This window comes from Pongo abelii, chromosome 13 (assembly GCF_028885655.2).
Source record: "Pongo abelii isolate AG06213 chromosome 13, NHGRI_mPonAbe1-v2.0_pri, whole genome shotgun sequence".
Lineage (NCBI taxonomy): Eukaryota > Metazoa > Chordata > Mammalia > Primates > Hominidae > Pongo > Pongo abelii.
Genome location: NC_071998.2, coordinates 58,437,281 through 58,464,449, shown reverse-complemented (window position 1 = coordinate 58,464,449; position 27,169 = coordinate 58,437,281). Strand labels below are relative to the sequence as shown.

Sequence of the window (27,169 nt, the reverse complement as noted above, 5' to 3'; positions counted from 1 at the left end):
GTATTTTGTTCTTGCACTGCAATAGATTGTCTTGTGTACCCCCGGAGTGCCTCCATGCCTCTCTTCCTCCGTGCAGACTGCTATTTTCAAGAATTAGTTCTTTCTCTTCAAATCCACAGATGAAAACTTTAAAGTTGTACATATTCTACCTAAGCAAAACTACAGAAGCGTAACATTTATTCATATACTATTAGACGGATCATCCATCTCTCAAAGTCACTTCATGGGTCCCTTCAGCAGCCCCTGGTTTGCAGTGAGAAGGCATCTGGATTCTGGATGTAAGGCTGGGTTTCAACCCCTGGAAAATTCCCTGGGATTTTGAGTTCTTCCCTATAAATGAAGTTGATAGACCTTATGGTCTCAAAATTCCTACCTACCACAAACTTCTATGATTCTAACGCATAGCCTCTGCCAACTTCTTCTGCGGCAGAATACAAGCCAGCAAGTCTGCTCATACAGCTGTGGGTGGTCTCTTGTTATAGTCTCCTCCCGCTGGCCAATTCTACAGAGGGGCTTCAGGGCCTTTTGTACGGAGAAATGAGCAGCCCATAAACCAGCTGAGTGTCAAGTAATGGGCACAGAAAAGCAAGCCCTTGCCCTTGCAAACCAACCGGGCAGTGGGAGCTTCCTCATCTGTCTGGTCGGCAGGAGGACTGAGTGGAAGTGGCTGTTCCCCTCTGCATTGTTTAGGAAGCCTTCGCTATTGTCTGAGGGACCCACCTGCCCCCACAGGATGCATCATCAGGCTACTTTTAGATGCAGCAACTATGTCATTTGAGATGGCAGAAATTCTCCTCTATGGTGCTCATCGCCAAGCTTTCTAGACCTCTCCAGTGAATAAGAGGCAGCTGTTCTCACAGGTGGGAAAACATGGTCACTAAGAGAGATATGTGTTATTTAAAAAAAATTTTAATGGAGGCCAAGTGCGGTGATTCACACCTGTAATCTCAACACTTTGGGAGGCCAAAGTGGGAGGATCGCTTGAGGCCAGGAGTTTGAGACCAGCCTGGGCAATATAGCCAGACCCCCTCTCTACCAAAAATTAACAGATGTGTTAATTTTTAGCCCTAGCTACATTGGGAGGCTGAGGTGGGAGGATCGCTTGAGGCCAGGAGTTCTAGGCTGCAGTGAGCTATGATCATGCCACTGTATTCCAGCCTGAGTGACAGAGTGAGACCCTGTCTCTAAAATTAAAAAAAGAGGAGTCACTTGAATATCTCTTAATGAAAATTGTCAAGTGCAGTTTCTAGTGATGTCCCCGCAACTGCCAAAGCAGAAATTAAGTCGAATTGACATATTTGCCAGGTGCACTTGGCCTGCTCATGTGTTTTAAATAGTATCCATACTAACCTATAACTGCAAGAGAAGAGATGGACCAAAAAGACAGCCCTAGGAATAACTACTTAGAGTAAACTAGACGAAAAGAAAGAAACAAATTCTTATAGGTAAGCCTAGAATGTGACAGTATGAATAGTAAAAATATAACGGTAATATTAATGGCAAATGTTTTCCCATTTACATTGATATGTAGGATTCTATTCATAATACTACACGTTTTAGCAGCTGAGGAATTTGTTTAAAGTTGTGGACATCTGTAACTGTCTCTGTATTGCTTTTCGGAAATATAGAAACCCTCAAAGATAAAGAAAGAATTAGGCTCCTGTCAATTCTGCAAGTGTTTGTAACAGAAAAAAAAAAAAGAATGACAACAAATTATTTTTCTCTTTTGTATTTTAAGTGGAGAAATATTTTAAGATTTAATACCATCTTATGAAAAGTAATCTCAGCTCTTAGGAGTCTTCTTGATGGTGAAACTTTAGTGTGCAGAAAATTTACCCAGGCAGTTTATTTTAAATGCAGATTTTGGAGGACCTCCCATAACAATCTCCCTCAAGAGATTCTGGTTGAGTAGGTCTCAGGTGGGATCAAGAAACCTGCATGCTGGCAAACTTCTTTTGCTTCAAAATGCTAGTTTCTGGGGACTACACTTGAAGAACAAACACTCATAGAAAAAGCCCAGGTTCTGTGATCAGAGATGGCTGGGCTCAAAACCTGACTGTGCCAGTTCCTAACTTTGTAGACTTTGGCAAGTTCCTTATTCCCTGGGAACCTTGGTGTCCTGGTGTGTTAAATGCAGGTAATATCTGCATTACGCTGTAGTTGTGTAGAGTAAAGAGACTGATGTGTGGAAAGCATTTATTATAACCCAATTTTAAGTCTTTAATAAATGTCAATTCTCTTTTTCTTTCTCGGAACCGCAGAGGACTTACTACTCAGTACCAACCTAAGTATATCACGCAATATTCAGGCCCTTTGTGTAGTAGGGAGTACACAATTAAATATAGGTTGAGCATGCCAGGCAGCAGCTGGTGAGCCTAGGCCCAGGAAAGCCCCCAGTTGGCCTGGTGCAGTGGCTCACACCTGTAATCCCAGTAATTTGGGAGGCTGAGCAGGTGAATCACCTGAGGTCAGGAGTTTGAGACCAGCCTGGACAACATGGTAAGACCCCATCTCTACTAAATATACAAAAATTAGCTGGATGTGGTGGCGCATGCCTGTAGTCACAGCTACTAGGGAGGCTGAGGCAGAAGAATCGCTTGAACCTGGGTGGCAGAGGTTGCAGTGAGCCGAGACTGCACCATTGCACTCCACCCTGGGTGACAAGAGCAAAACTCTGTCTCAAAAAAAAAAAAAAAAAAAGAAAGCTCCCAATTAACGTGCAATTACCTAATAATAGAAAGAATAATCATAGAAATCTTCAACACTGGGCTTTTGGGTGGTAAAATGTATAGAACATAAAATCTACCATCTTTTTTTTTTTTTTTTTTTTTGAGACAGAGTCTCACTCTGTACGTCCAGGCTGGAGTGCAGCGGCATGATCTCGGCTCACTGCAACCTCTGCCTCCCACGTTCAAGTGATTCTCCTGCCTCAGCCTCCTGAGTAGCTGGGATTACAGGCACTCGCCACCACGCTCGGCCAATTTTTGTGGTTTAGTAGAGACAGGGTTTCACCGTGTTGGCCAGGCTGGTCTTGAACTCCTGACCTCATGATCCACTTGCCTCGGCCTCCCAAAGCGCTGGGATTACAGGCATGAGCCACTGCGCCTGGCCAAAATCTACCATCTTAACCATTTTTAAGGTACAGTTCAGTGGTGAGTACATTCACATTGTTCTGCAACCATCACCGCCATCCATCTCCAGGAATTTTTCTCTTCCCAAACTGAAACTCTGTACCCATTAAACAATAACTCCTTATCCTCCCTACTCCCCAGCCCCTGGCAACTCCCATTCTACTTTCTGCCTCTATGAATTTGACTACTCTAGGTGCCTCATGTAAGGGGAATCATAAAGTAACTGTCTTTTTGTGACTGGCTTCTTTTACTCATAATGTCCTCAGGTTCATCTATATTGTAGTATGTATCAGAATCTCCCTCCTTTTATGACTAAATAATATCCCATTGTATATATGTAGCATATTTTGTTTTGGCCTCATATATGCATCTGTTCATGGACACGTGGGTTACTTCCACCTTTTGGCTATTGTGAAAAGTGCTGCTACTTGGCATTGTTTTTAAGATACATTCACACACATCATCATACATGATCCTCACAACAGCCAGGAAAATGGAAAGGCAAGCATCCTTACCTTATTTTGCAGATAAATAAATGGAATTCAGAAAGGTAAGTAACCTGATTAGGATCACAGAATTAGCAGATGGTGGAAGAGGAACAGAGTCCAGGTCTCTGCCTGGGTGCCCTGTGAGTCTGCCATGATTCCAAATTGCCTCATTTCCAAAGGCGCCATTTGAGCAAATAACCCTTTTTGTCTATGCTCATATTCTGTTCAAATATTCTTCTAAAAAGTCCTCTTTTGAGACAAAGCTATCCATTGATGAGGACATCCTCTCGCACATACCTGGAGACAAAACATGGCTTTATTGACATGACGTCTGAGGTAATGGTGGACTGGGGCCCTTTTCCTGGTGCTCTCTGCAGGTAACATCCAAAGCCATGGGACGTCAAGCTGAGAAACTTGGAAGACCTTCGTCAGTGTTCCATGTGCACCTGTAATGTCCACCAAGATACTAAAGGCAGATAATGCACCGGGATTATGCTTTGGGATTCACCATTTCAAGGGGAATTGGCAATTAGGGCCAATATGAGGGCTCCTCTTTCTAGCTCTCATGGGGCCCAGGCACCTCAGTGTTTATCTGCTGTGCTCAAGCCCCTCCCTGAACTCAACTCAGCAACTCCCCAGTAATGGAGTTAGGAAGGGCCAGACATTCATCCCCATCAAAACCCAGCCTTCTTCTGACTGTCCCACTACGAATCTAAGGAAAAGCAATTAAATTTTTCTTTTGTTGCCATCTGAAAAGCCCCATTCCTTAGAATTGAGTAATACAGATCCTATCCTTTAATTTTTTTTTATTTCAATGGCTTTAGGGTAAGTGGTTTTTGGTTACATGGATGAATTGTATAGTAGTGAAGTTTGAGATTTTAGTGCACCCGTCACCCAAGTAGTGTACATTGTACCCAGTATGTAGTTTTTTTTATCCCTCATCCCCCTCTACTCTCCCACTTCTGAGTCTCCAAGGTCCTTTATACCACTCTGTTTGCCTTTGCGTGCTCATAGCTTAGCTCCCACTAACAGACAGCATTTGGTTTTCCATTCCTGAGTTACTTCACTTAGAATAATGGCCCCCAGTCCATCCAAGTTCCTGCAAAAGACATTATTTCATTCTATTTTATGGATAAGTAGTATTCCATAGTGTATATATACCACATTTTCTTTATCCACTCATTGGTTGGTGGGCAATTAGGTTGGTTGTTGGTTCCATATCTTTACAATTGTGAAACAGATACTATCCTAGCAATAAAATGTGAAATGTGAACAAGTCCATTACCTCAGACAGAAAGTCTACCCTCTGAAAACACAGTAGTTACAATAAGAAGATGAATCACGCTAAAGGTCCATTCAGCCCACTCTCTCTTGCAGTGAGTGAGTGAGATATTCCAAAAATATCCACCATGCTTTTGTAATGTCCACCATGATCTCAAATGATTAGGAATTTTTCACAAACCTCCCATATTTCTCTATTAATATCCCAGTGTGATTCTCATATACTTGGAGTTTTCCAAATATTTCAGGAAACTGCTCATATTTTTAACCAGTTTATATATCTAGGTGTTTTCAGAAAATTCAAAATTATCTAACTTAAAGCCACATAGATTTTCCTCTCTTTCTATGGTAGGTTCGAGATTGAAATTGAGCCTCTGTTTGCCAGCATTGCCCTCTACGATGTTAAAGAAAGGAAAAAGGTAAGAAAGCAAAGAAATATCCAAAACCTAAGGCACATATATTGTTCATGATTCTTTGTGTGTATGTTTTTAAATCTTCTTTGCAGCAAGAACCTATCAGATTTGAAAGCAAATGATCTTTGATGGGTCCAGTTCTGTTGCCTTTGCAATTTTTCAAGCAGTGGTCTGAGAATGTAATTTATGATCTTTGAAGAATTTTAGAGGGAAAGGCTACTGGAGGTGCTGGCCTGGGTGGAATAGAGAAAGAATGAAATAGCACATGGGGTTATGTGTAAAACAAACCCATTTAAATACATTTTTAACAAGCTTGGATGTGCATGTAAAGCTTCCTCAGTTTGAGAGTTCTTTGCACTGTGAAATAGGCTCATCATGACTGAAGGGCATCTTACATGGTAGAGGTCTCAATTTGTCAGAGTTCAGACCTTACCAACTATAATGTGCTTTTAATGAAAACAGTGACCAAGACCTCTTGTGTGTTTTTAATGTTTAGTCATTTTGTGACTCCTAGAAGAGGACAGCAATAGCAAATCCAGAGTAGGATGGACACTTCTGCCCTTCTTTACCCATAATCATTCTGTATTTAAGGAAACAAGCATCTCCTGCATAAATATTAATGATCACTGAGATTTGTAGGATAGGTTAACTGCTAAAACAAGCAGAACCCCAAACTCAGTGGTTTAAAGCAGTAGTTCTCAAACTTGAGCATGCATCAGAATCTCCTGGAGGACTTGTTAAAACACAGATTGCTGGACCTCACCCACAGAGTTTCTGATTCAGCAAGTCCAAGTGGAGCCTGAGAATTGGCATTTCTAACAGTCCCCTGCTGATGCTGAAGCTACTGGTCAGGGGACCACATTTTGAAAACCGCTGGCTTAGAAGCAAGAAGTTGCTGTCTTTGTTTCTTTAACCATCCAGGGTGGGAAGAGGGACCCCTCTGTTCCACGCAGCCACTCAGAAATGCAGGCTGGCAGTGGCTCCTCCATCTTCAGTATGTGCTCTCCCCAAATCACTCTTGTCACTGCCATTGCTGCCCCTGAAGAAGAGAAAAGAAGGATGGAGGAGGCCTGGAAGTTTGACACATTGCTTCTGCTTACAATTCACTGGAGAGAATTCAGTCACATGATCACCCCTCATTGCAAAGGAGGCTGGTAAATGTAGTCTCTGCCTGGGCAGCCACTCACCACTAAAATTCTCTTGGTAATGAAGGGGAGAACCCAACCATACAGTGGCTCTTAAGTAATAGGACACTAAAAGAGCCAGGAGCACTGTTCACATCATGCTCTTGCTCAGAATCTTCACTAAGATTCATTCCCTACAACCAGGCTTTCTTCATGATGGCGTTCCTCTACCTTCTTTCCATCCATAGTCTATGCAGAGTCAAGCTAGACCACTGATTAAGCTTCCCCCAGCCGTTCAAGCCTCTGAGATATTTATTCGTACTCTACTCTCTCCCTGGTACATCATCACCCTCCACCCCTGCCTATCAGAATCTTCTAAGGCCCATCCATCTCCAGTGCTGCTTCCATGAAAAGTTGTCCTTGTCACCCAATTGCAAATGGCCTGTCACTCTGGAACTTCCACAGTGCTTCTTTGTATGTATGTGGTGACTTGTATTTTGCTTTTACTGTAGTTAGTTACGTGTTTGCCTTTTCCCTCACCTATTTTTTTTTTTTTTTTTTTGAGTCAGGGTCTCACTCTGTTGCCCAGGCTGGCATGCAGTGGGGCGATCTTGGCTTACTGCAACCTCTGCCTCCTGGGGTCAAGTGATCCATCCTCCCACCTCAGCCTCCCAAGTAGCTGGAACCACAGGCACATGCCACCATGCTGGCTAGTTTTTGTATTTTTTGTAGAGGCAGGGTTTCACCATGTTGGCCAGGCTGGTTTCAAACACGTGAGCTCAAGCAATGTGCCCGCCTTGGCCTCCCAAAGTGCTGGGATTACAGGTGTGAACCACCACACCCAGTCCTTCCCTCATTCTTGATTGTGAATTAATTGAGAGCAGAGGTCCTGCTCTTCTATAGTGAAGTAACTGATACTCAGGAAATACCGGTGGTTTAATAAACATTTAAATGTTTCAAGGAACATCTCTCAAATGGCTCCAGAATACCTAGACATTATGACAAAACATTTATCAGATTTATCCAGGAGCCACTTTCCTAAACCATGTCTATGATTATTACACTTAACTCCTTCAGCAAAATTTCTCTGTGGTGTTTTTACTCCTTTTTAACGTGTTTAAACCATGAATGCAACAGATCTAACTTATATTTCACTTTGCTGCTCATTTACAGATCTCAGAAAATTTTCACTGTGACCTGAACTCTGACCAGTTCAAAGGATTTCTGCGAGCTCACACGCCTTCAGTGGCCGCATCAAGTCAGGCGAGATCTGCAGTCTTCTCAGTCACCTACCCGTCCTCAGACATCTACCTGGTAGTCAAGGTAATTCAGCACGATCTGATTTGCCCGATCTGATGTTTTCATTGCTGCATTGTTCCCAGCACATGTTTGGGGTGCACGAAATCTCAGAATGTGTCCACATATCCTCTGAGATTCGGTTTGTTTCCTTCTCAATTTACCCCTTTTCCCTTCTAAGTAAACTGTTGCAGATACTAGAAAGACTAGGTTTTGGAGACATACAGACGTAGGTTTGAGTCCTGGCTTTACAACCTAGTAATTAAATGGCATTGGCAGTTTCCTGGTCTTTCTGAGACTGAGTTTCCTCATCTGTGAAGTGGAGATAATCACACTGACCTCAGTGGATAGTCATGACTACAGAATAAAGCTTGGCACATCTTGGGCACCCTTCTCCTAATTAAGGAGAGTTCCCTCAGTGACCTGGTGCAGAGAAGCTGCTGTGGAGAAAGGAAAATCTCTGGGCTAGAGTTTCCTAACAATGTTCATGTTGCTCTAGAGATGCATAGTTAAGTGTTCCCAAGTCCAGCCTCTTACAATTTGAAGCGTGGGCTGTGGTTTTCAAGTTTCACCCTCCTTTTTTTTCTTCTTACCATGTCACAGACTGTCTCTAATGAGAGTTGAAATCTATGGGGCAATTATAAGTAGAAGAGCCTTTCATTCTAGGCTATACTCTTTGCTGTTGTAAGAAAACCAGATCCTTTCTCTGTACACCAAAATGACTGGTTAGAAATTAACAAACATCAGGTATTTTACCTACCTTAGGCCAGATAATTGGTCTTATTGACTCTTTTTTTTTTGAGCGGAGTTTCGCTCTTGTCACCTAGGCTGGAGTGCAGTGTCACCATGTCAGCTCACTGCAACCTCCACCTCCTGGGTTCAAACGATTCTCCTGCCTCAGCCTCCTGAGTAGCTGGGATTATAGGCGCCCACCACCCCACACCAGGCTAATTTTTGTATTTTTGGTAGGGACGGGGTTTCACCATGTTGGCCAGGCTGATCTCAAACTCCTGATCTCAGGTGATTCGCCCGTATTTGGCTCCCAAAGTGTTGGGATTATGGGCATGAGCCACTGCGCCCGGCCGTAAAATCATTGTAAAAACAAAACAACAAATTCAGGTGTCTGATTTCATGTGCCCCCAGCCTCTTAGGTTTGGAACATTATCTGGTTAGTACAGTGTTTTATGTCTGTAGTCTCAGTGATCGCCCCATGATCTCATGGATTCCAAATAATTCAGGTAGCTTGGAGGTCACTTAACAGATGGCAAATGTCTTTTCACTCTAGCTTCTTTAACACCGTATAACAAAGATTATGAGAGGTTACTGTAGCTTGAGGGGAACTTACTTAAGCTTATAGAAAGTATAGTTAAAATTATATTGCTGAAAAGACACTTCTATTGTTGTCAAACTTTAATGTGTCTCCTTTTCGTTGCAATATTACTTAGACATACAGGAAAATTAAAGCCCACTGTGGTAGCCCTGTAGGTAAGTTCACCATTCTCTGTCAGCCTAGGAAACTGAAGAAGCCAACACTAGTGCTATAGAGCCAAATTTTGTCTCAAACTCTGCTTCCCAGTGGATGACTTTCTCTTGATTAATCCATCATATTCTGCCAAGTAACAGTGGTTACCCATTGGTTCCTATCACTTACCAAATCTGTTCCGAAATTTTCAAATGTATAAATGTGTTCATTTGGCATAACAAACATACTAAAGTGTTTGGATAGATTTAAGAACTTGAAATCTACTCAGCAAGACAGCCCCTGGTTGGCTGTTTGCTTTTCTTTATCATAATTTCATCATTGTTGCTTCTTTCCCTTTAAATATATAGTAAATGGTATTAAACTATTTAGCACATCCAGGCAGACATTATTCGGTAAGAGGGGCTTCTTTCTTTTTTGTTTATATTCCCAAGCCGAACATCAGGGTCTTTACTGTATTTTAGTTAGCGTCATCTAGTTCAGGTGTTGCATATAATATGGCTTTAAGGGATTATTTCCACTTAAACGTTTAATTCAAGATTTTGTGAAATTTTTTTTTAAAAGAGTTTGTTTTACAATCAAGGAAAGAAGAGTGAAAATGGGAGTGAATTGGAAACTTTTCAAAAATTGTTTAAAAATAGTTATGCCATGCCAAATTTAAACATTTAATAAGTTGCAATGTGCCTATCCTTATGTGAGAGCCACAGAGTTTAAGAAAACACAAAGCAGAGAGCCTAGCACTTTAGAAGTCTTCCAGATGTTAAATTTCCCATCTTAAAGAGTTTACAATCCAGTTAAAAAACAACTTGGCATTCAAAGAAATGGGTTCAAATTCCTATTTTGCTACATTTGCTGTGTATTGTAGCAAGTTTAGTCTCTCAGTCTAATTGGAAAATGATCCCTGTGCCTGAGTGGTTTTGAAGAAAATTGAAATAATGTATGTAAAAACACCTACCCTGTTCCTGATATACCATAATTAGGTAAACAATAAATGGCTATTAAATATGAAAAAAATAGGTATGCCAAGTGTTAATCCTACCCCTTCTGAATAGAGCAGAAAGTAGTCTCTTCCCTTAAGAAAAGTTTTAGGTTAATCTGATAGGCTTCTTTGCCCTACTTTCCATGGTTATGAGGAGTCATACATTTCATTACACACTTTTGCGTAAATCATGAAGGGCCAAACAATAGGTTCTCATGTCGGCCTGCAGCTCCTTCTCATGAAGTACCTGGAGTTCTCCTTGCCCACTGCAGCCAGGGCAGTAGTATCTGCTGGTCTGGTCAAATCTGACTTCTCCTGCTTCCTGTATGTTCCATGATACACACTACTAGTGCATGAAGCTGTGGCATTCCCCTTCCTTGCTTCAGGGTCCTAATTAAGAAGTTCTTAATCTCTGTTCAGAATTTATTCTAAAGACCACATTTTTAATCCATTCACTTCATGGAAAAATTAGCTTCCTTCCAATTTGTTCTACAAGCTCCTGACTATGAGCTTCAGGAGAATAGGGGCAGTGTTTATCGCCACCTTATCTCCCAGCTGCTACCATATAGAAGGTACTCAACAATAAGGAAATGATTGCTGATTAGCAGGAATACTGGTCAGTTTCTAGCTCAAGTGTTATGTGCCTATGTTTTCAGCGTGGTGCATCTCTCAGTGGGATTCGCCTTCTCTTCATGCTGTGGCAATGGGAGGGGGTTTTGAACTTCTTTTATGAGAAGAGAGACTTCCTGCTTGGAGTCCTCCCTGAAGCAGATATTCATTGAGTAGCCTCATGCTGCTTCCTTTGAAACCCCATAAATGCCCCTTTATCATGGGTATTGTTAAATACTTTGTGCCTAACTCACAGCACCTATTAAGGATGTGTCCCTTTTGGACTATGTTGACCCAAATTCTTTCTTCGAGGATCATCTCAACTGATGGGACTAAATCCACTGGTTTTACTCTTCAACATCTAAGTTAAATTTTCTTTGAGCAGAGAGTTAGGAAATTTCAAATTTCTCCTTATCTTTCTTTTAAATATGGTGCCCAAATTTATGACAACTTGCCAGCCAGTCACTTTACCTGAAGCAAGACAGAAGACACTTCATTCATTCTTATTACCAGCCTTCATTCCTATTAACAGCCAGTTAGCAAAGAGAGAAGCTGCACATCCCAATGCTTTTGAGTTTCTTTCCAAGTCTGTTAAATCCAGAGAATTAGCCCTAATAGGAATTACAAGGGAGACAATTACAGATAATTTATTTGGTTCAGTCATTCATTTTGTGGAAGGTTTTAGTCCCTAACCCGACTTTCACAGAGACCATATCTCTTTTTTATATTGTAAGCAATAATAAAGAAAATGAGTTTTCCACTTCCTACATATGTCTCCTGGGTTTTGTTTTATAAAATAACTTTTATTGCCTTTTTTATTATATACATAATACATGTTTATTGTTTAAAATAGAAAATACACATAAGCAATGGGAAGAAAATAAAAATCACACATAATCCCACCATACAAAGATAACTACTATTAACACTTGCTGCATTTGCTGAGTATCTACTGTCACCCTTTTCATATGCCTTTATGATGTATTAAATAAAATTGTATGCTATTCTTTATATAAACTTTTTAATCAAAAAACGTGTATCACAGATATCTTCCTAGGTCATCAAATATTGTCATAAAATGTAATTCTGATGGTTGCATAGATTCCTTTTTATGAATGTAATTTATGTGCCTTATTTTAATATTCTTTTTATTGGTAGATTGAAAAAGTCCTGCAGCAGGGAGAGATTGGAGACTGTGCAGAGCCCTACACGGTTATCAAAGAAAGTGATGGTGGAAAGGTATGGTAATTTGAGTATTGTTAAGTGGAGACATCTTAGAAGAAGCAGGTATTTTCAGAAGTGTTACACAAATAGTTAATGGGCTTTAGTCCCTACTGTGTCCCTATATAAAATGCTACTCATTTTAATTAAATAAAAGAGGAAAAGAAAACTGGTCACTGATGATGACTTTTTTTTTTTTTTTTTTTTTTTGAGGCAGTGTCTTACTTTATCTCCCAGGCTGGAGTGCTGGAGTGCAGTCATGGCTCCCTACAACCTTGAACTCCTGGGCTTGAATGATCCTCCCCCTTCAGCCTTTTGAGCAGCTGGTACTACAGGCACATGCCACCATGCTTGGCTAGTTTTTTATTTTTTTGTAGAGATGGGGTCTCACTGTGTTGCCCAGGCTGGTCTCATACTTCTGGCCTCAAGTAATTCTCCTGCCTCAGCCTCCCAAAGTGTTGGGATTACAGGCATGAGTCACCATGCCCAGCATGATGATGATTTTTTAGAGAAATAAATCCTTGAATTTTCTAATGTTGACATACAGCAAGGTCTGACTGCATAACTTGTTTGGGGCAAGGCCACCCCCTGTTGTCTTCATTCTGAGGCTCTGACTCAGCTGGTTGGGAGGTCCACGGAGACCCCAAAACTAAACCGTGCCAGAGCTCTCCTGGCCTTCCTCAACAGCATGGGCCACTGCCCTTTCAGGTATGCAAATAACTGGGAATTGGCTGCCACTACCATGCATTATATATTCATTAGCACAGCATAGGTGTTGAGTCTATGAAAAGGATATCTTTTCTCAGCAGCAATTTGCAAAGATTCCCAGTGTGATTTTTAAAACATGGCCTTGGCCGGGCGTGGTGGCTCACACCTGTAATCCCAGCACTTTGGGAGGCCAAGGCGGGCAGATCACGAGGTCAGAAGATTGAGACCATCCTGGCTAACACGGTGAAACCCTGTCTACTAAAAATACAAAAAATTAGCCGGGCATGGTGGCTCGTGCCTGTATTCCCAGCTTCTCAGGAGGCTGAGGCAGGAGAATAGCTTGAACCTGGGAGGCGGAGGTTGCAGTGAGCCGAGATCGTGCCACTGCACTCCAGCCTGGGAGACAGAGTGAGACTCCATCTCAAAAAAAAAAAATGGCCTTTCTGCAATAAGACTTACCTTATTAGTATTGTACTCTACAGACTCATAAATGTCAAGTAAGATTTATTGAACTCAAGACATTTTTTTTAATCTATTTTTTATTCTGAACTCAGAAAGAACACCTTGGAAGTATTGTAAACTTCCTAAGGAGTTGTTAGGAAACTTTTTAGAATTTTTTGGAGTTTTCCAAAGCAACTTTTGGAGAAACAGGTTCACTTGGGAGCTTGGTAGATGATATACTAAACTTGATTTCAAGATTCTTTTATGCAAATCCAAGTCACATAGCTAGCCACCAAAAGAATTGATAATCTGGTGTAATGAGTCCCTTTTTGTTTTTGTTAGCTAAAAATGTATTTTACTAATTAAATGTAGCCTTTTTGTAAACTCCTGATTTTTTAATCTTTATTTCCTTATCAGCTAGACTTCTGGCCCAGGTGCATCATTTTTCTGCCTATTCACTGTTTTTATTTTTTAGTGGGAAAATATGTTTTTACTCTTTTTAATCAGTAGGGTTTGGATTTTGGAGATGGCTGTCATATTCAGGTCAGAGGCAGTTGACTTGGTGCTGATGCTTGTTTCAGCTTGTTTCTTTCCATTTTCCTCCAGAGTAAAGAAAAGATTGAAAAACTAAAACTCCAAGCTGAATCCTTCTGCCAGCGTTTGGGGAAATACCGGATGCCGTTTGCCTGGGCACCCATAAGCTTATCAAGCTTCTTCAATGTCTCCACCCTTGAGAGGGAGGTAACTGATGTGGACTCTGTGGTTGGTAAGATTTTCACCTGCAGTGGGAAAGGGAGGGCTCCCCAGTGTGCCACTGCCCAGGTCCACAGCTTACTAGTAGGGACTGGGGGCACAGTGAGGTGTGGGAAGTGGGGAGGAAGAAGGAGATAAATAGAATGAAACACTATTATGACTGGATTACATATATTTGGACAGTGATCTCCAAAAGAAATTATCATGAACGTTGGTGAAGATTAAGTATACTCTTATAGTAAGATTTTCTAGATGGTATGATACTTAAAGTTGATTTTTGCTAGCCACCCCCTCTCAAAAGTAAAACTTTAACAAGAAATTGTAGTAACCGTCTGTAGTGTGTTAAGCAGAGACACCATAGTCGACTCCTAAACCTAAAAAAAAAAAAAGCCTCTGTTACAAAGGCTTCAAAAAGCAAAACTCGACAGGGTGTGGTGGCTCACGCCTGTAATCCCACCACTTTGGGAGGCCAAGGTAGGCGGATCACTTGAAGCCAGGAGTTCAAGACCAGCCCAGCCAACATGGTGAAACCCTGGCTCTACTAAAAATACAAAAAATTTGCTGGGTGTGGTGGTACACGTCTGTCTGTAATCCCAGCTGCTCGGGAGGCAGAGGCAGGAGAATCGCTTGAACCAGGGAGGCGAGGTTACAGTGAGCCAAGATCAGGCCTCTGTACTCCAGCCTGGGCAACAGAGCGTGACTCTGTCTCAAAAAAAAAGAAAAAAGAGAAAAACTCAAGTTTCCCAGCAAAACTTCCAGTTCTTTAAAGTTTACTTTGCCAAGTGCAATGAAAAAATGGGCATCCAAAGAATATTTACTGTTTTAGTTTATTTAGCATATTTCTTTTTCATCATCTCACCCTTGATCTGAATCATTCATTCCTACACTGCTTGGTGTAGAAATTTTCAAAAGGGTTGCAAATTTTCAAGTGGACCCGCCCATATCACCTGTGGTGGGGTTTCTCTTTCCCTAAATGCTTTTGTATCCACCAAATATATAAGTCCATGTTCACATTTTTTCATGCATTCCTTAAGCTAAGGCTTAAGCCAGTTCTGAAATACTACCTTGAGCAGGGAAGTGGAGGAAAGGACATTTTGTGATTGCTGCTGCTATTTTGGAGTTACTGGTACATAATCACCAGTCAGAACTCCTGGGTTATTTCTGGTTCGTCAATAACAAACCTCACTTTACCACATCCTGATCTTCCTGCCACAGCTTTCTTTAATGCCGCCTATGTAGACCCAAGTAACTTACTGATAAGAGTTATGTATAGAGCTTAGAGGGCACACAAGCTGGGTAATTCAGGCATAGGGCATGCTGAGGCCTCAGTCATCTCTAGGTCAAGGATAACCTGACAACAGAGACTGATTCTTAAGGAGCAACCAGAAGATGCAAAGATGTCGTGTATTATGCTGAGGCAGAATGGCAAGTTTAGGTGGGTAGAGGTAGCAAGAAATTCTAATTCAACATCATGGTAAGAATTAAGGATAAGAAGATACTCAAAGACGGGTTGGAACTGTTCTAGTTCTAAGCAATTTGATTATTTATAAGAGAACCCATGAGTTTTTGCAATATAAAAGCAACAAGATCTCCACCCAGATCCCAAAAGGGGATAAGAAACAACTGGGCAAACTATCAGGGTCCCAGCCCAAGTCTGAGTGTGATTTGGGGTTCTAATTCCCATTGGGCAGATCACCCAAGGCAGAAACTCAGTCTTGCTGCCTGGTCCACATAATGAGAGCAGAGGAACGCTGGGATTCAGAGTGTACACAGGCTGACCCTAGCATGTTTGGGTCACAATCCCAAATGCCTTCAGGGGCATTTGAGTACATGCCTCTCCCAGTAGAATGCAAATATAGAAACAAAAGAAAAGCAAACAGTGTGCTGACTAAATAAAGCTTATCAGGAGACCCTGTTCTGGCTATAGCTCTGGACTCTTGCCGGGTGGCATTTGGTCTACCCTAATTTCCATGTGAGAGGGGCCCGTGACTGCTCCTGGCCTCTCTCCTCTGGTCGGAGGAGGATTAAGGACACCAACAGGAGGACTAAGAAAGGTAGGGGCCAATGAAAGGATATTTTCATTCAAAACAAGGATGGCCATATTCAGTGTTCCCGATCAGTGACTTTAAACATACATATTGTGAAGTTAATAACTGCTGTGTGTTTGAACAGAAAGGCATACTTTGGAGTGACAATTGTTTTTCTTAAAGGGAGAAGCTCAGTGGGTGAACGGAGGACATTGGCCCAATCTAGAAGGCTTTCTGAAAGAGCCCTCTCCTTGGAGGAAAATGGGGTTGGATCCAACTTCAAAACCTCCACCCTGAGCGTTAGCAGCTTTTTCAAGCAGGTATCTCTCCACGTTACAGTGTGTCTGGGTTTTTCCCCATACTGGCATGGGCACTGGAACCCACAGGAGGAGGATATGTAGTGATTAAGAGAGCAAACTAGTTAAGCTCACTGTCTTAGTTCATTTTCTGCTGCTTATAATAGAGTATCTGAAACTGGGTAGTCTAAAAAGAAAAGGAATTTGTTTCTTACAGTTTTGAAGGCTGAAAAATCCAAAGTTGAGGGCCCACACTTGGTGAGGGCTTTCTTGCTGGCGGGGCCTCTCTGCAGAGTCCTGAGGTGGAGCACGGTGAGCAGCTGAGCATGCTAGCTCAGGTCTCTCTTCCTCTTCTTATAAAGCCACCAGTTCCCCTCCCATGATGCAGATTAATCCATTAATCTGTGAATGGATTAATCCATTCATGAGGGCAGAGTCCTCATGATTCAATCACGTCTTAAAGGCCCCACTTCCCAACACTGCCACCATGGGGACCAAGCTTCACCATGAGTTTTGAAGGGGACATTCAAACCACAGCATTCACAAAGCCTCAATTTCATTAGCCAGAAAACGGGAACGATAGTACTTAACTTCATGTGGCTAGCAGGAAGGTCAGGTGACATGAGACCTGTCAAACTCTTCTTAGAGTGCCTGGAATACAGTAAGTCCTCAATGAATGTTAGCTATTTTAACTGAGAGAAGGGTTAGGTTTTGTTCCTCGTGATACAAACTATCCTATTTGAACTATCTTGGCCAATCCATTCATGAAGCTATGACAACAGTCTGGCTGGGACATCTCCTTCCTGGTGGATCTCAGGGTTTCTTGGCCTGGCTATTCATGTGCAAGTTTCCACTTTCACTACTGCTTGATGTGCAAGTTTCCAGGGCTCCCTGCTTGCTCAGAGAGGGTGACCATTCCAGATGGTACTCTTTGTTAGCTCCGTAAACATGAAGACTATTTAAAAAAATAAAAAACTTCCTAGACTTGTCAAAGGTATGGAGACAGAAAGTAGAATGATGGTTGCCAGGGTCTAGGGATAGAGGGGATGGGGAGTCACTGGTTAAAGGGTACAGAGTTTCAGATTTTTTTTGCAAGACAAAAGCATTCTGGCAGTTGGTTGCACAACAATGAGAATGTGCTTAACACTACTGAATTGTGCACTTAGAAATAGGTAAGATGGGCCAGGTGCAGTGGCTCATGCCTGTAATCCCAGCACTGGGAGGCTGAGGCAGGTGGATTACGTGAGGTCAGGAGTTCAAGACCAGCCTGGCCAACATGGTGAAACCCCGTCTCTACTAAAAATACAAAAGTTAGCTGGGTGTGGTGGTGCACACCTGTAATCCCAGCTACTTGGGAGGCTGAGGCTGGAGAATTGCTTGAACCTGGGAAGTGGAGGTTGCAGTGAGCCAAGATTGCACCAGTGCACTCCAGGCTGGGTGACAGAGTGAGGTTCCATCTCAGAAAAAAAAAAAAAAGAAGAGGTAAGATGGTAATTTTATGTTAGTTATATTTTGTCACACTTAAAATAAACTCACTTGGTCTGACTCTGTTTTGGAAAGTTTTCCATAGCTACACAGTCTTCGTGGAGCATTTAAAGGGGTTACGTTAACAAACTGAAATGCAAAAGGGATGCTGATGGGGCCTGTGCACCGTGCCACATAATAGAAATAGTAAGGGTCTGAAAAGGTTTCTATTCAGCATACACATACCCTTCTCAATCTTATGACCTTGGAGGACAAGGTACTTAACTAAGTCTGGATGGTGTCATTGGGAATAAGACATATCTACCCACTTACCTTACTGGGTTGTTGTAAGGATTGGAGATCATGCATGTGTACTCCTGACCCATCTTGGGCATATGTGGGGGTGGACAGCATTTATACTTAACCTTGTTTGAGACAAATGTGAAGAAAATGAGATGGAAAGATGCTTTCTCCACCTTCAAACATTTGAAGAAGAAAGTAAACTTATTCTGTATTGTTCCAGGGGGGTAATACTGGCATCAGAGGGTGAGAGTTATAGGGGGGACGTTTTTGGCCTGGTTTTCTAATGGTCAGACAGGCTTCCTTAGAATGCAGCAGATGCCCCATCCCCAGAAGGACTGATAAGAGGCCGAGGCACAGTGAGTCACAGTGATTGAGACGGATTTAACAAGAAGTGGAACTCAATGATTTCAGAGCTGCCTATAATCCTAATTTCTATGAAAGACTTGTGAGAATAAAACTTAAAGGTAAAAATCTTCCCAGAAATCGTTTGTCCCCAACCCAAGAGTCAAAGGTGCGTCTACACTAACTCTGGCTTTTCTCTTGGCAGGAAGGAGATCGCCTCAGTGATGAAGACTTATTCAAGTTTTTAGCTGACTACAAAAGATCATCATCCTTACAGAGACGAGTCAAGTCAATTCCAGGTGTGAATGACTTATCTTTATCCTCTTCAGCTGTGCCAAAACCGCTTCTCATTAGACACATTCTTTGTCTAATGCCAGAATTTATAAAATCATATTTGTCAAGTGAAATGTGAGATTTTGTGTTAGGGGTTAAGAATCTGAATTGTGCTATGTGTTCTGTGTTTTTGGAAAACCTATTAATATTTTTTTAATTTTCTTAAAGATTGATTTAGTAAACAAACCTTGTGCTTTAGATCTGGTTTCTCAGATAATGAGATAATTGTTTAAACAGAGGAGCCCCTTTAATCAAATAAAATATTATACTTAGTATTAAAAAAGTGAATGTGAGATGCTTTGGTAGAAAGCAAAGTCATCTTCCTTATCCTCACTTGGCAGTCCTGGAGGTATTTCTGTAGCATCCTCAGGTCCAGGGAAGCCAGTTTGTGTTTGTTTTTGTTTTTGCTTTTGTTTTGTTTTGTTTTTTTTTTTTGAGATGGAGTCTTGCTCTGTCACCAGGCTGGAGTGCAGTGGCACGATCTCGGCTCACTGCAACCTCTGCCTTCCAGGTTCAAGTGATTCTCCTGCCTCAGCCTCCCGAGTAGCTGGGACTACAGGCGCCTGCCACCATGCCCAGCTCATTTTTTGTATTTTTAGTAGAGACAGGGTTTCACCATGTTGGCCAGGATGGTCTCGATCTCTTGACCTCGTGATCCACCTGCCTCGGCCTCCCAGAGTGCTGAGATTACAGGCGTGAGCCACCACATCCGGCCGGAAGCCAGTTTTAAAACTTCCAATTTTTACTGCTAGCAATGCAGGGAAGTTACTTAACAATGTAAAATTATACTGTGGTAATTCAGGAAAGAACTTTAAAAATCCTCTAATCCATTCCTTCTCATTTTACAATTTCTTGCTTTATATTTTATTTTATAGAGGCTAAATCTCAAAAGTTATCATGACACACTTTTCTCAAGCTGTAGGAAATTAGCTCCAAAACTTTTTTATAGTACTATAGTTTGTTCTTATTTTCATGAAAGAAACATCTTTCATGATGCAACCATCTTTCTTGACTCCCTCATAACGTGACAGTTTCTTTACTAGGACATTCCTATTTTCTCTCTTTAGGCTTGCTCAGACTAGAGATTTCTACAGCTCCAGAGATCATCAATTGCTGTCTGACTCCTGAAATGCTGCCTGTGAAACCCTTTCCTGAAAACCGGACACGCCCGCACAAAGAGATTTTGGAATTTCCAACACGAGAAGTATATGTCCCTCACACTGTGTACAGGTAAGAAACACAGGTTCAGGCTGGGCGTGGTGGCTCACACCATAATCCCAGAACTTTGGGAGGCGGAGGCAGGAGGATTGCTTGAGCTCAGGAGTTTGAGACCAGCCTGGGCAACATGGCAAAACCCTGTCTCTACAACATATACAAAATTTAGCTGGTCGTGGTGGTGCATGCCTGTAATCCCAGCAACTTGGCAGGCTGAGGCAGGAGAATCGCTTGAACCCAGGAGGCAGAGGTTGCAGTGAGCCAAGATTGCACCACTGCACTCCAGCCTGGGAGACAGAACCAGACTCTGTCTCAAAAAAAAGAAAAAAAAAGAAAAAAGAAAAGCAGGTTCTTGGAAAACCATTGAGCTCACATTCTGAGTTTTATTTGAATAATGTTTTCTCATCCTTCAACCTGTCTTCCTACTTCCTAAGTTTCAGGGAAATGAAATGTGATATTTATGTAACCGTAGGTGATTGCCAAATCTCTTTCTAAACATAGTTTACCTAATTCTCTTTAACAAGAAAGGGTTACTTCAGATGTAATTGTAGTTCAGGATTATAGTGGACATATGTTTTCCAGAGATTAAAAAAAAAATCTGCTAGCCATTACCTTTGTTTTCCTCTGTGCAGAAGGACATATTAGAAAAAGAGCAATGTGACCAAAATGTGCTAGTTGTCAAAAGGGCAGGTTTTCAGCTAAAGATTAGCTCTTTCCAATAGAATTTACAGCAATAACATAATAATAGCACACATTCCAATAGAATTTACAGCAATAACAGAAAGTTCTATATGTGTGCCACCAGTACAATAGCCACTAATCACATGTAGCTGTTCAGCATTTGAAATGTGGCCAGTGCAATGGAGGAACTGAAAAATTATTTGTAATTAATTTTAATTTAAAGTCAAGTAACTGTATGTGTCTACTATATTGGAGAGTATGGAGCTAGACACTAAAGGCCTAACAGGTTGGGCTGCCTTGGTTTCTGAATTGCATATGGTGGCACCTGACCTATTCCATGGGGTCTGAAAGGAGTGCTTGTCAACACACATCTGCCAAAGGCATTAATGCTCATGCACTTCTTTATTTTGAGACTATTTCCTTTAATGCAGAAAAGGATGCTGTCTATAAAAAGCATCTCTTCCCCACCATCCAGAAATGACATTGTTGTTTTCTGTGTTTTTATATAAAAGAAATACAGCGGTACTGATTCAGTTGAAGTCTTCTTTTATCCCCAGTCTCCAGTCACAGACTTTTACCTCAATCATGAAATGATGTGTGTTCTATTTTTTCTCCTTTTACACACACTTACACACACACACATCTGTGAACACTCAATGGCATTATCTTTATATTCATTTAAAATTTACGCAAATGGCTTCACACTCTAGGTCAGGGGTCCCCAACCCCCGGGCCATAGACCATTACTGGTCCTTGGCCTGTTAGGAACCAGGCTGCACGGCAGGAGGTGAGCAGCGGGTGAGTGAAGCTTCATTTACAGCCACTCCCCATTGCTTGCATTACCACCTGAGCTTCTCCTCCTGTCAGATCAGCAGTGACATTAGATTCTCATAGGAGCATGAATCTTATTGTGAACTGCATATGTGAGGCATCTAGATTGTGTGCTCCTTATGAGAATCTAATGCCTGATATTCTGTCGCTGTCTCCCATCACTTTCAGATGGGACCCTCTAATTGCAGGAAAACAAGCTCAGGGCTCCTACTGATTCTTATTATTGTGAGTTATATAATTATTTCATTATATATTGCAATGTTATAATAGTAGAAATAAAGTGCACAATAAATGGAATGTGCTCGAGTCATCCCAAAACCATCCCCCGCCCCCCGCTGCCACCCCAGTCCATGGAAAAATTGTCTTCCATGAAACCAGTCCCTGGTGCCAAAAAGGTTGAGGATGGCTGCTCTAGGTGTTATATTACACTTTGTTTTTGTCACTCAAAAGATTGATTTGTTTTTCTTTTTTTTGTTTGTTTGAGTATTACTATGGAGTCATGAGTCATTTTTCTTTCTACTTACCCAGATTTCCATAAGTTTTACCAATGGGAACTTTTTAATGGCTTGCATTTTTGGAAATATCAATATTGATTCATATAAAGGTTTGTGGTTTTTTTGGGTTTTTTTGTGTGTTTTTTTTTTTGAGATGGAATCTCGCTCTGTCACCGAGGCTGGAGTGCAGTGACACGATCTTGGTTCACTGCAACCTCCGCCTCCCAGGTTCAAACAATTCTCCTGCCTCAGCTGCCCGAGTAGCTGGGACTACAGGTGCCTGCCACCACACCCAGTTAATTTTTGTATTTTTAGTAGAGACAGGGTTTCACCATCTTGGCCAGGCTGGTCTTGAACTCCTGACCTTGTGATCCACCTGCCTCGGCCTCCCAAAGTGCTGGGATTACAGGTGTGAGCCACCATGCCCATCCTGTTATTCCTTTTAACTGCTGTTTAGTATTCCTTTGTGAGGAGGCCATATTTTATTCATTTTCTTGTTGATATGCATTTATGTCTTTTTCAAGTTTTCAGCTCTTACAAACACTATGGAGTAAGATTTTTTGTCTTTGCCCCTCTGTACACATTTGTGAAAGTTTCTTTAAGAAATATATCTAAAAGTGAAATTACCAGATCACAAGTAATACACATTTCAGTCTTAGTTTTCTAAAATTTTACATTTGCAGTCCTAACAGCAGTGTGAGAGAATTCCCATTTTCCAGTTCCTCACCCATACTTTCCAGTATGACGTATGTGAGACTAAAATGCAAAGAACTTCAGAGCTCACCTGATCCAAGCATTCCTACCCCCACATTTCCAGATGCACAAAATTAAGACCCAGAAAGGATAAGTGAATGGTTCCTTGAGGTCAAAAATTACAGTGAGGTGGCCAGACACAGTGGCTCACACTGTAACCCCGCTGCTTTGGGAGGCTGAGGCTGGAGGACTGCTTGAGTCTAGGAGTTTAAGATCAGCCCAGGCAACATAGTGAGACCCCATCTCTACAAAATATTTTAAAAATTGCCCAGGTGTGGTATCATGCGTCCCTGTAGTTCTAGCTACCCAGAAGGCTGAGGCAGAGGATTCTTGAGCCCAGAAATTCGAGGTTACAGTGAGCTATGGTCGTGCTACAGCTCTCCAAATCAAGCAACAGAGTGAGAACCTATCTCTAAAAACTAATAATAATTTAGAAAATAAAATTATACTGAGAAATACAAACAGCTATTCACACAGTTAGGAATGGAGAGTTCTTCCTTACAGTATTCAGGAGGTATACATTTATTTCCCCATTTAATCCTTCCTGGAGCAGCTCTTCATTTTCAATCCTCATTCCTTACATCTAAACTTAGTCCCCACGTCTCCCTCCTAGAGGAGATAAGCATTCTCAGGATGCAGTAGTTTCGATTCTCTATTCCTTAGAGGAGGATGAAGGCATGAAAATGTTTGCTTATGGATGCTTTGTATCTTTTTAGAAACTTTATCCTATAATCGGGAAAAAATGCTTGTGGCATTGGAAGAGACTTGCATCCAATGAATTCTGTAGTTATTCGACTTCCCCTCGGCATTTAGTCACCCACAGGTGGCATTTACAATGTTCTCTACTCCTTCCTGCAAACATTATCCCTTAATTACATCACAGTGGGACTTAGAGTGCATTAGTGCACTGAACGATTCAGAAATGTAGGAGGGCAAAGGAGGACAAGTCTGGATGGATTACAATGGACCCAACTTGTCATCATGAGAAACAGACCCGAAAATACAGAGTTAATCTTCTTGAGCTGTACTGGACACTGTAGAACTGCCAAGGACACCCCGTTAGAAATGCCAAGGCCACCCTGTTAGAAACCAGGCCTTGGGGAAAGACAGAAGAGACTTCTCTCCAGTTTGGTTGTGGCCCCTTCTCTTGGCTCACAGTTCTTCTCTGTGACTCTCAGGCCACCATATTTTATAGTCTAAGGAAAGAGAGAGATAATGAACTTGGTTCGGAATCTTACTTCATGAAAATTTCACAGAATTTAGGAAGCATCTTGTCTAAATCTCTTGTTTTAAATTTTTAGTTTTCTTCTCCAGTCCTTGTGTGCATTAGAGTGGTTTTGATTAGATTGGGCTTGACAGTTACCCAGTCCCAGATGAGTGTCCCCTTTCCTGCACCTCCCCCCATCCACGACACGGAAATGGAAAGAATCGAGTGAGGTCTGAACCCCAGGTAAAATTGGCAAGCTGACTAAGTTCGCCTTGGGTGACCTCACCTTTTCATTTCTGTCCATTTTCCTCTCTTTTTGTTCCTTGCCATCTCCCCATACCTCAAAAAACCTGGACCTCGTGGCTTTTCTATACTGACCCCCAAAATAAAAGTCTCTTTTCAAGAAACGATCTCTAAACTCATTCGCTATGGTATTGATAACAGGTATGGATTAGTCTTATCACTCCCAAGAGTATTATCATTTTGGGCCGGGTGTGGTGGCTCACGCCTATAATCCTAGCACTTTCGGAGGCCAAGGCAGGTGAATCACCTGAGTGAGGTCAAGAGTTCGAGACCAGCCTGGCCAACACAGTGACCCCTTGTCTCTACTAAAAATACAAAAAGTAACTGGGCATGGTGGTGGGTGCCTGTAATCCCAGCTACTCAGGAGGCTGAGGCAGGAGAATCGCTTGAACCCAGGAGGCAGAGGCTGCAGTGAGCTGAGATCCTGCCATTGCACTCCAGCCTGGGCAACAGAGCAAAAAACTCTGTCTCAAAAAAAAAAAACTTATTATCTTGGCAGGGACAGCAGTTCCTATTTCTTAATTGAAGAAATCCAGATTTCTTCTCGTTCCAAGAGTCTGTCAGGTAACTTTTACTGTTGATGTTGCTATTTCCATGCCAATCAATAATCCTGGTCATAGCTGTATCCCTTAAGGAAATCAAATAACTGAAAATGAAGATTTGTGGGGTAGATAAATTCAGGAATATTTCTTCGTTTATAGAGGATTCACCTCATGAATTTGAAATGTGGCTTGACTTATAAAAAGTTGATCTACCTGGAGGCTTGTAGACAATACCTCTGTCGGGCCAAACAATAAATGCTTACACTGAGAAAGCCAGGTTTGGGATTTCAAATTAATGTGCCCTTAACATAAACTGCAGAGCCCCCTTGGGTGGAGGGAACTATTACCTGGTTCTAATAGCAGATGTCTTCTGGCCTTGAGTGCCAGTGGTAACTAGAGTCACACATTTTAGGATTTTGGTATTGATGAGGGTTTCAGCTGAACATTACTTGAGTTGAACTCCAGTTATCTTTACCTCTCTTAAAGGAGCAGCTGCCATAGTGCTTCAGGTAAAGTTGGCTTGGGATAGGCTGGCATTGCCTTCCAGTCCCCAGCCTCACCTTCCTCCCATCTCTTCACTGCCTCTTTTCTTTGCCCTGCCCCTTCAGGTGTCCTGTGCAGGGCACCATTCGAGTTGCATTGTAGTGTATTAGGTTGGTGCAAAAGTAATTGCGGTAATGTGTGTGTGCTGCCCCGTGTCTGTACCTTATTCAAGTTTCTTTAAGGAACAGCTGTAGATGAGTTCTGGTAGAACTGGGTAGTGCTTCCGGAAGTATCCCCATGGGTCAGTGAGGGTTGGGCATTCATAAAATAAATGCTTGCTCTAACAATAGAGACCAACTTCTAGAGCCAGAAGTGCTCATCCCGGGAATGACCAGGGGCTTCCAAACCAGCGACTTGGGCCCTCTGCAGTACCATTGCAGCCTCTGTGGGTTAGAGGCATGGAGCTAGAGCAGGGTCCCCTGAACCAGAGCCAGGCAGGAGGCTCTGAGAAATCATAAACAGAAGGACAGCAATTCTGAAAGCAGAGCAGAACAGCTGGAAAAACTGAGTTGATGAAAAGGATTATCCAAATCCAAGCTTGGCATTCCTTGCTCTGTGTCCAGATTAAGAAAATACTAGTGGTTTGCCTAGGAACACATTTGCACCAACTCCTGGCTTATTTTCCATGTGACCCAACAGCTGGTACTAGAGACACCAGCTGCTTTCTGGTGGGGGCGGAATGAAAACAGCATGGGCTGAGGCCAAGGCCCAGCAAGGCCTTCAAGGGCATCCTTTCCTGCAGCCGCCAGGGGGCTATGTGCGGAGATCATAGGCAATGAGGTTGTAATGAGCTTGTTAAGCTCCCTGCCGTCCCTTTAACTGGTGATTACAGTAAAGAGAGCCACATAAAGTACGTTTTCATCTCTCATTTCAGCCCCCGAGATCCTCTGTGGTCTTGTTTATCCAATTATCAGACTTGCTGTGGAGGACTGTGCTTGCTGAGAACAAGCATATCAGTTGGAACATGGTTTCTCTGATGGATAATTAGCTGTTTTCAGGACTCCTCCTATTCAGCTAAATGTTCTCAGACCAGAAGTCTGATCTGGCCTAACGGGGATGTGCTCCCATATCGCAGTGGAGTCTTAAGGAGTACTACCTGCCTTCTCTTCTGCGGGGGAAAAAGAATGGCATAGCATGCATGCAGGAGCTGACCGGAAGGAATGTCTGCGAGTTATGATTTAGTGACTAGAACTTCTAAGGAAAGAAATGAACCAGAAATAACTCCAAACGAGGTAGTTAGGAAGCGGGGCAGGACATGGGGAGTATCCTTGAAAGGGACTTTATTTCATCCAAGGAAATAGATTCCCAGTTTAAGCCCAGTTAGCTCTGTATTCACAGTGGATCTTCTCAGTGCTGGGAGAAGGAAGGGTGGTTGTGCATCAGAGTAAGTGTCAGCCCCACCCTGAAGAGTCCCATTCAGGTGGTCTGGGATGGGGCACTGGTGGTCTGACACTCTCTTTTGTTCAAAATCAAAGCTTCCCCCTCCTTCTCATGGAAGGGAGGCTTCCACCAACCCTTAATGAGTTCCTCTACTATATGGAGTTGTCCAGTGCTCCATACTGGGCACAGCGGCTCACACCTCCAATCCCAGCACTTTGGGAGGCCGAGGCGGGAGGATTCATTGAGCCCAGGAGTTCAAGACCAGCCTAGGCAACATAGCGAGACCCTGTCTCTACAACAACAAAAAAATTAGCCAGGGATGGGGGTCCACACCTGCAGTCCCAGTTACTTGTGAGGCTGAGGCAGGAGGATCGCTTGAGCCAGGAAGGTCGAGGCTACAGTGAGCCGTGATCATGCCACTGCCCTCCAGCCTGGGCAACAGAGTGAGACTCTTTCAAAGAACAAAAACAAACAACTCTGTCCTAAGTATAAGATGATCTGGAAGCCCAATCCTTGGTTTTACTAGGCTTA

At 42.3% G+C, this 27,169-nt stretch overlaps 1 protein-coding gene across 3 annotated transcripts in view; it reads left to right on the top strand.

Annotated features, from left to right (window-relative positions):
* DOCK8 (dedicator of cytokinesis 8) overlaps nt 1–27,169 on the top strand; it is a 249,849-nt gene that overhangs the window by 104,266 nt on the left and 118,414 nt on the right. For all 3 annotated transcript variants that reach the window (XM_024252561.3, XM_024252560.3, XM_024252563.3), the window contains 7 exons: nt 5,253–5,319; nt 7,611–7,760; nt 11,960–12,040; nt 13,778–13,937; nt 16,135–16,271; nt 18,562–18,655; nt 19,757–19,919. In XM_024252561.3, coding sequence (XP_024108329.3) covers nt 5,253–5,319; nt 7,611–7,760; nt 11,960–12,040; nt 13,778–13,937; nt 16,135–16,271; nt 18,562–18,655; nt 19,757–19,919 — 852 coding nt within the window. The remainder of the gene's footprint in view (nt 1–5,252; nt 5,320–7,610; nt 7,761–11,959; nt 12,041–13,777; nt 13,938–16,134; nt 16,272–18,561; nt 18,656–19,756; nt 19,920–27,169) is intronic.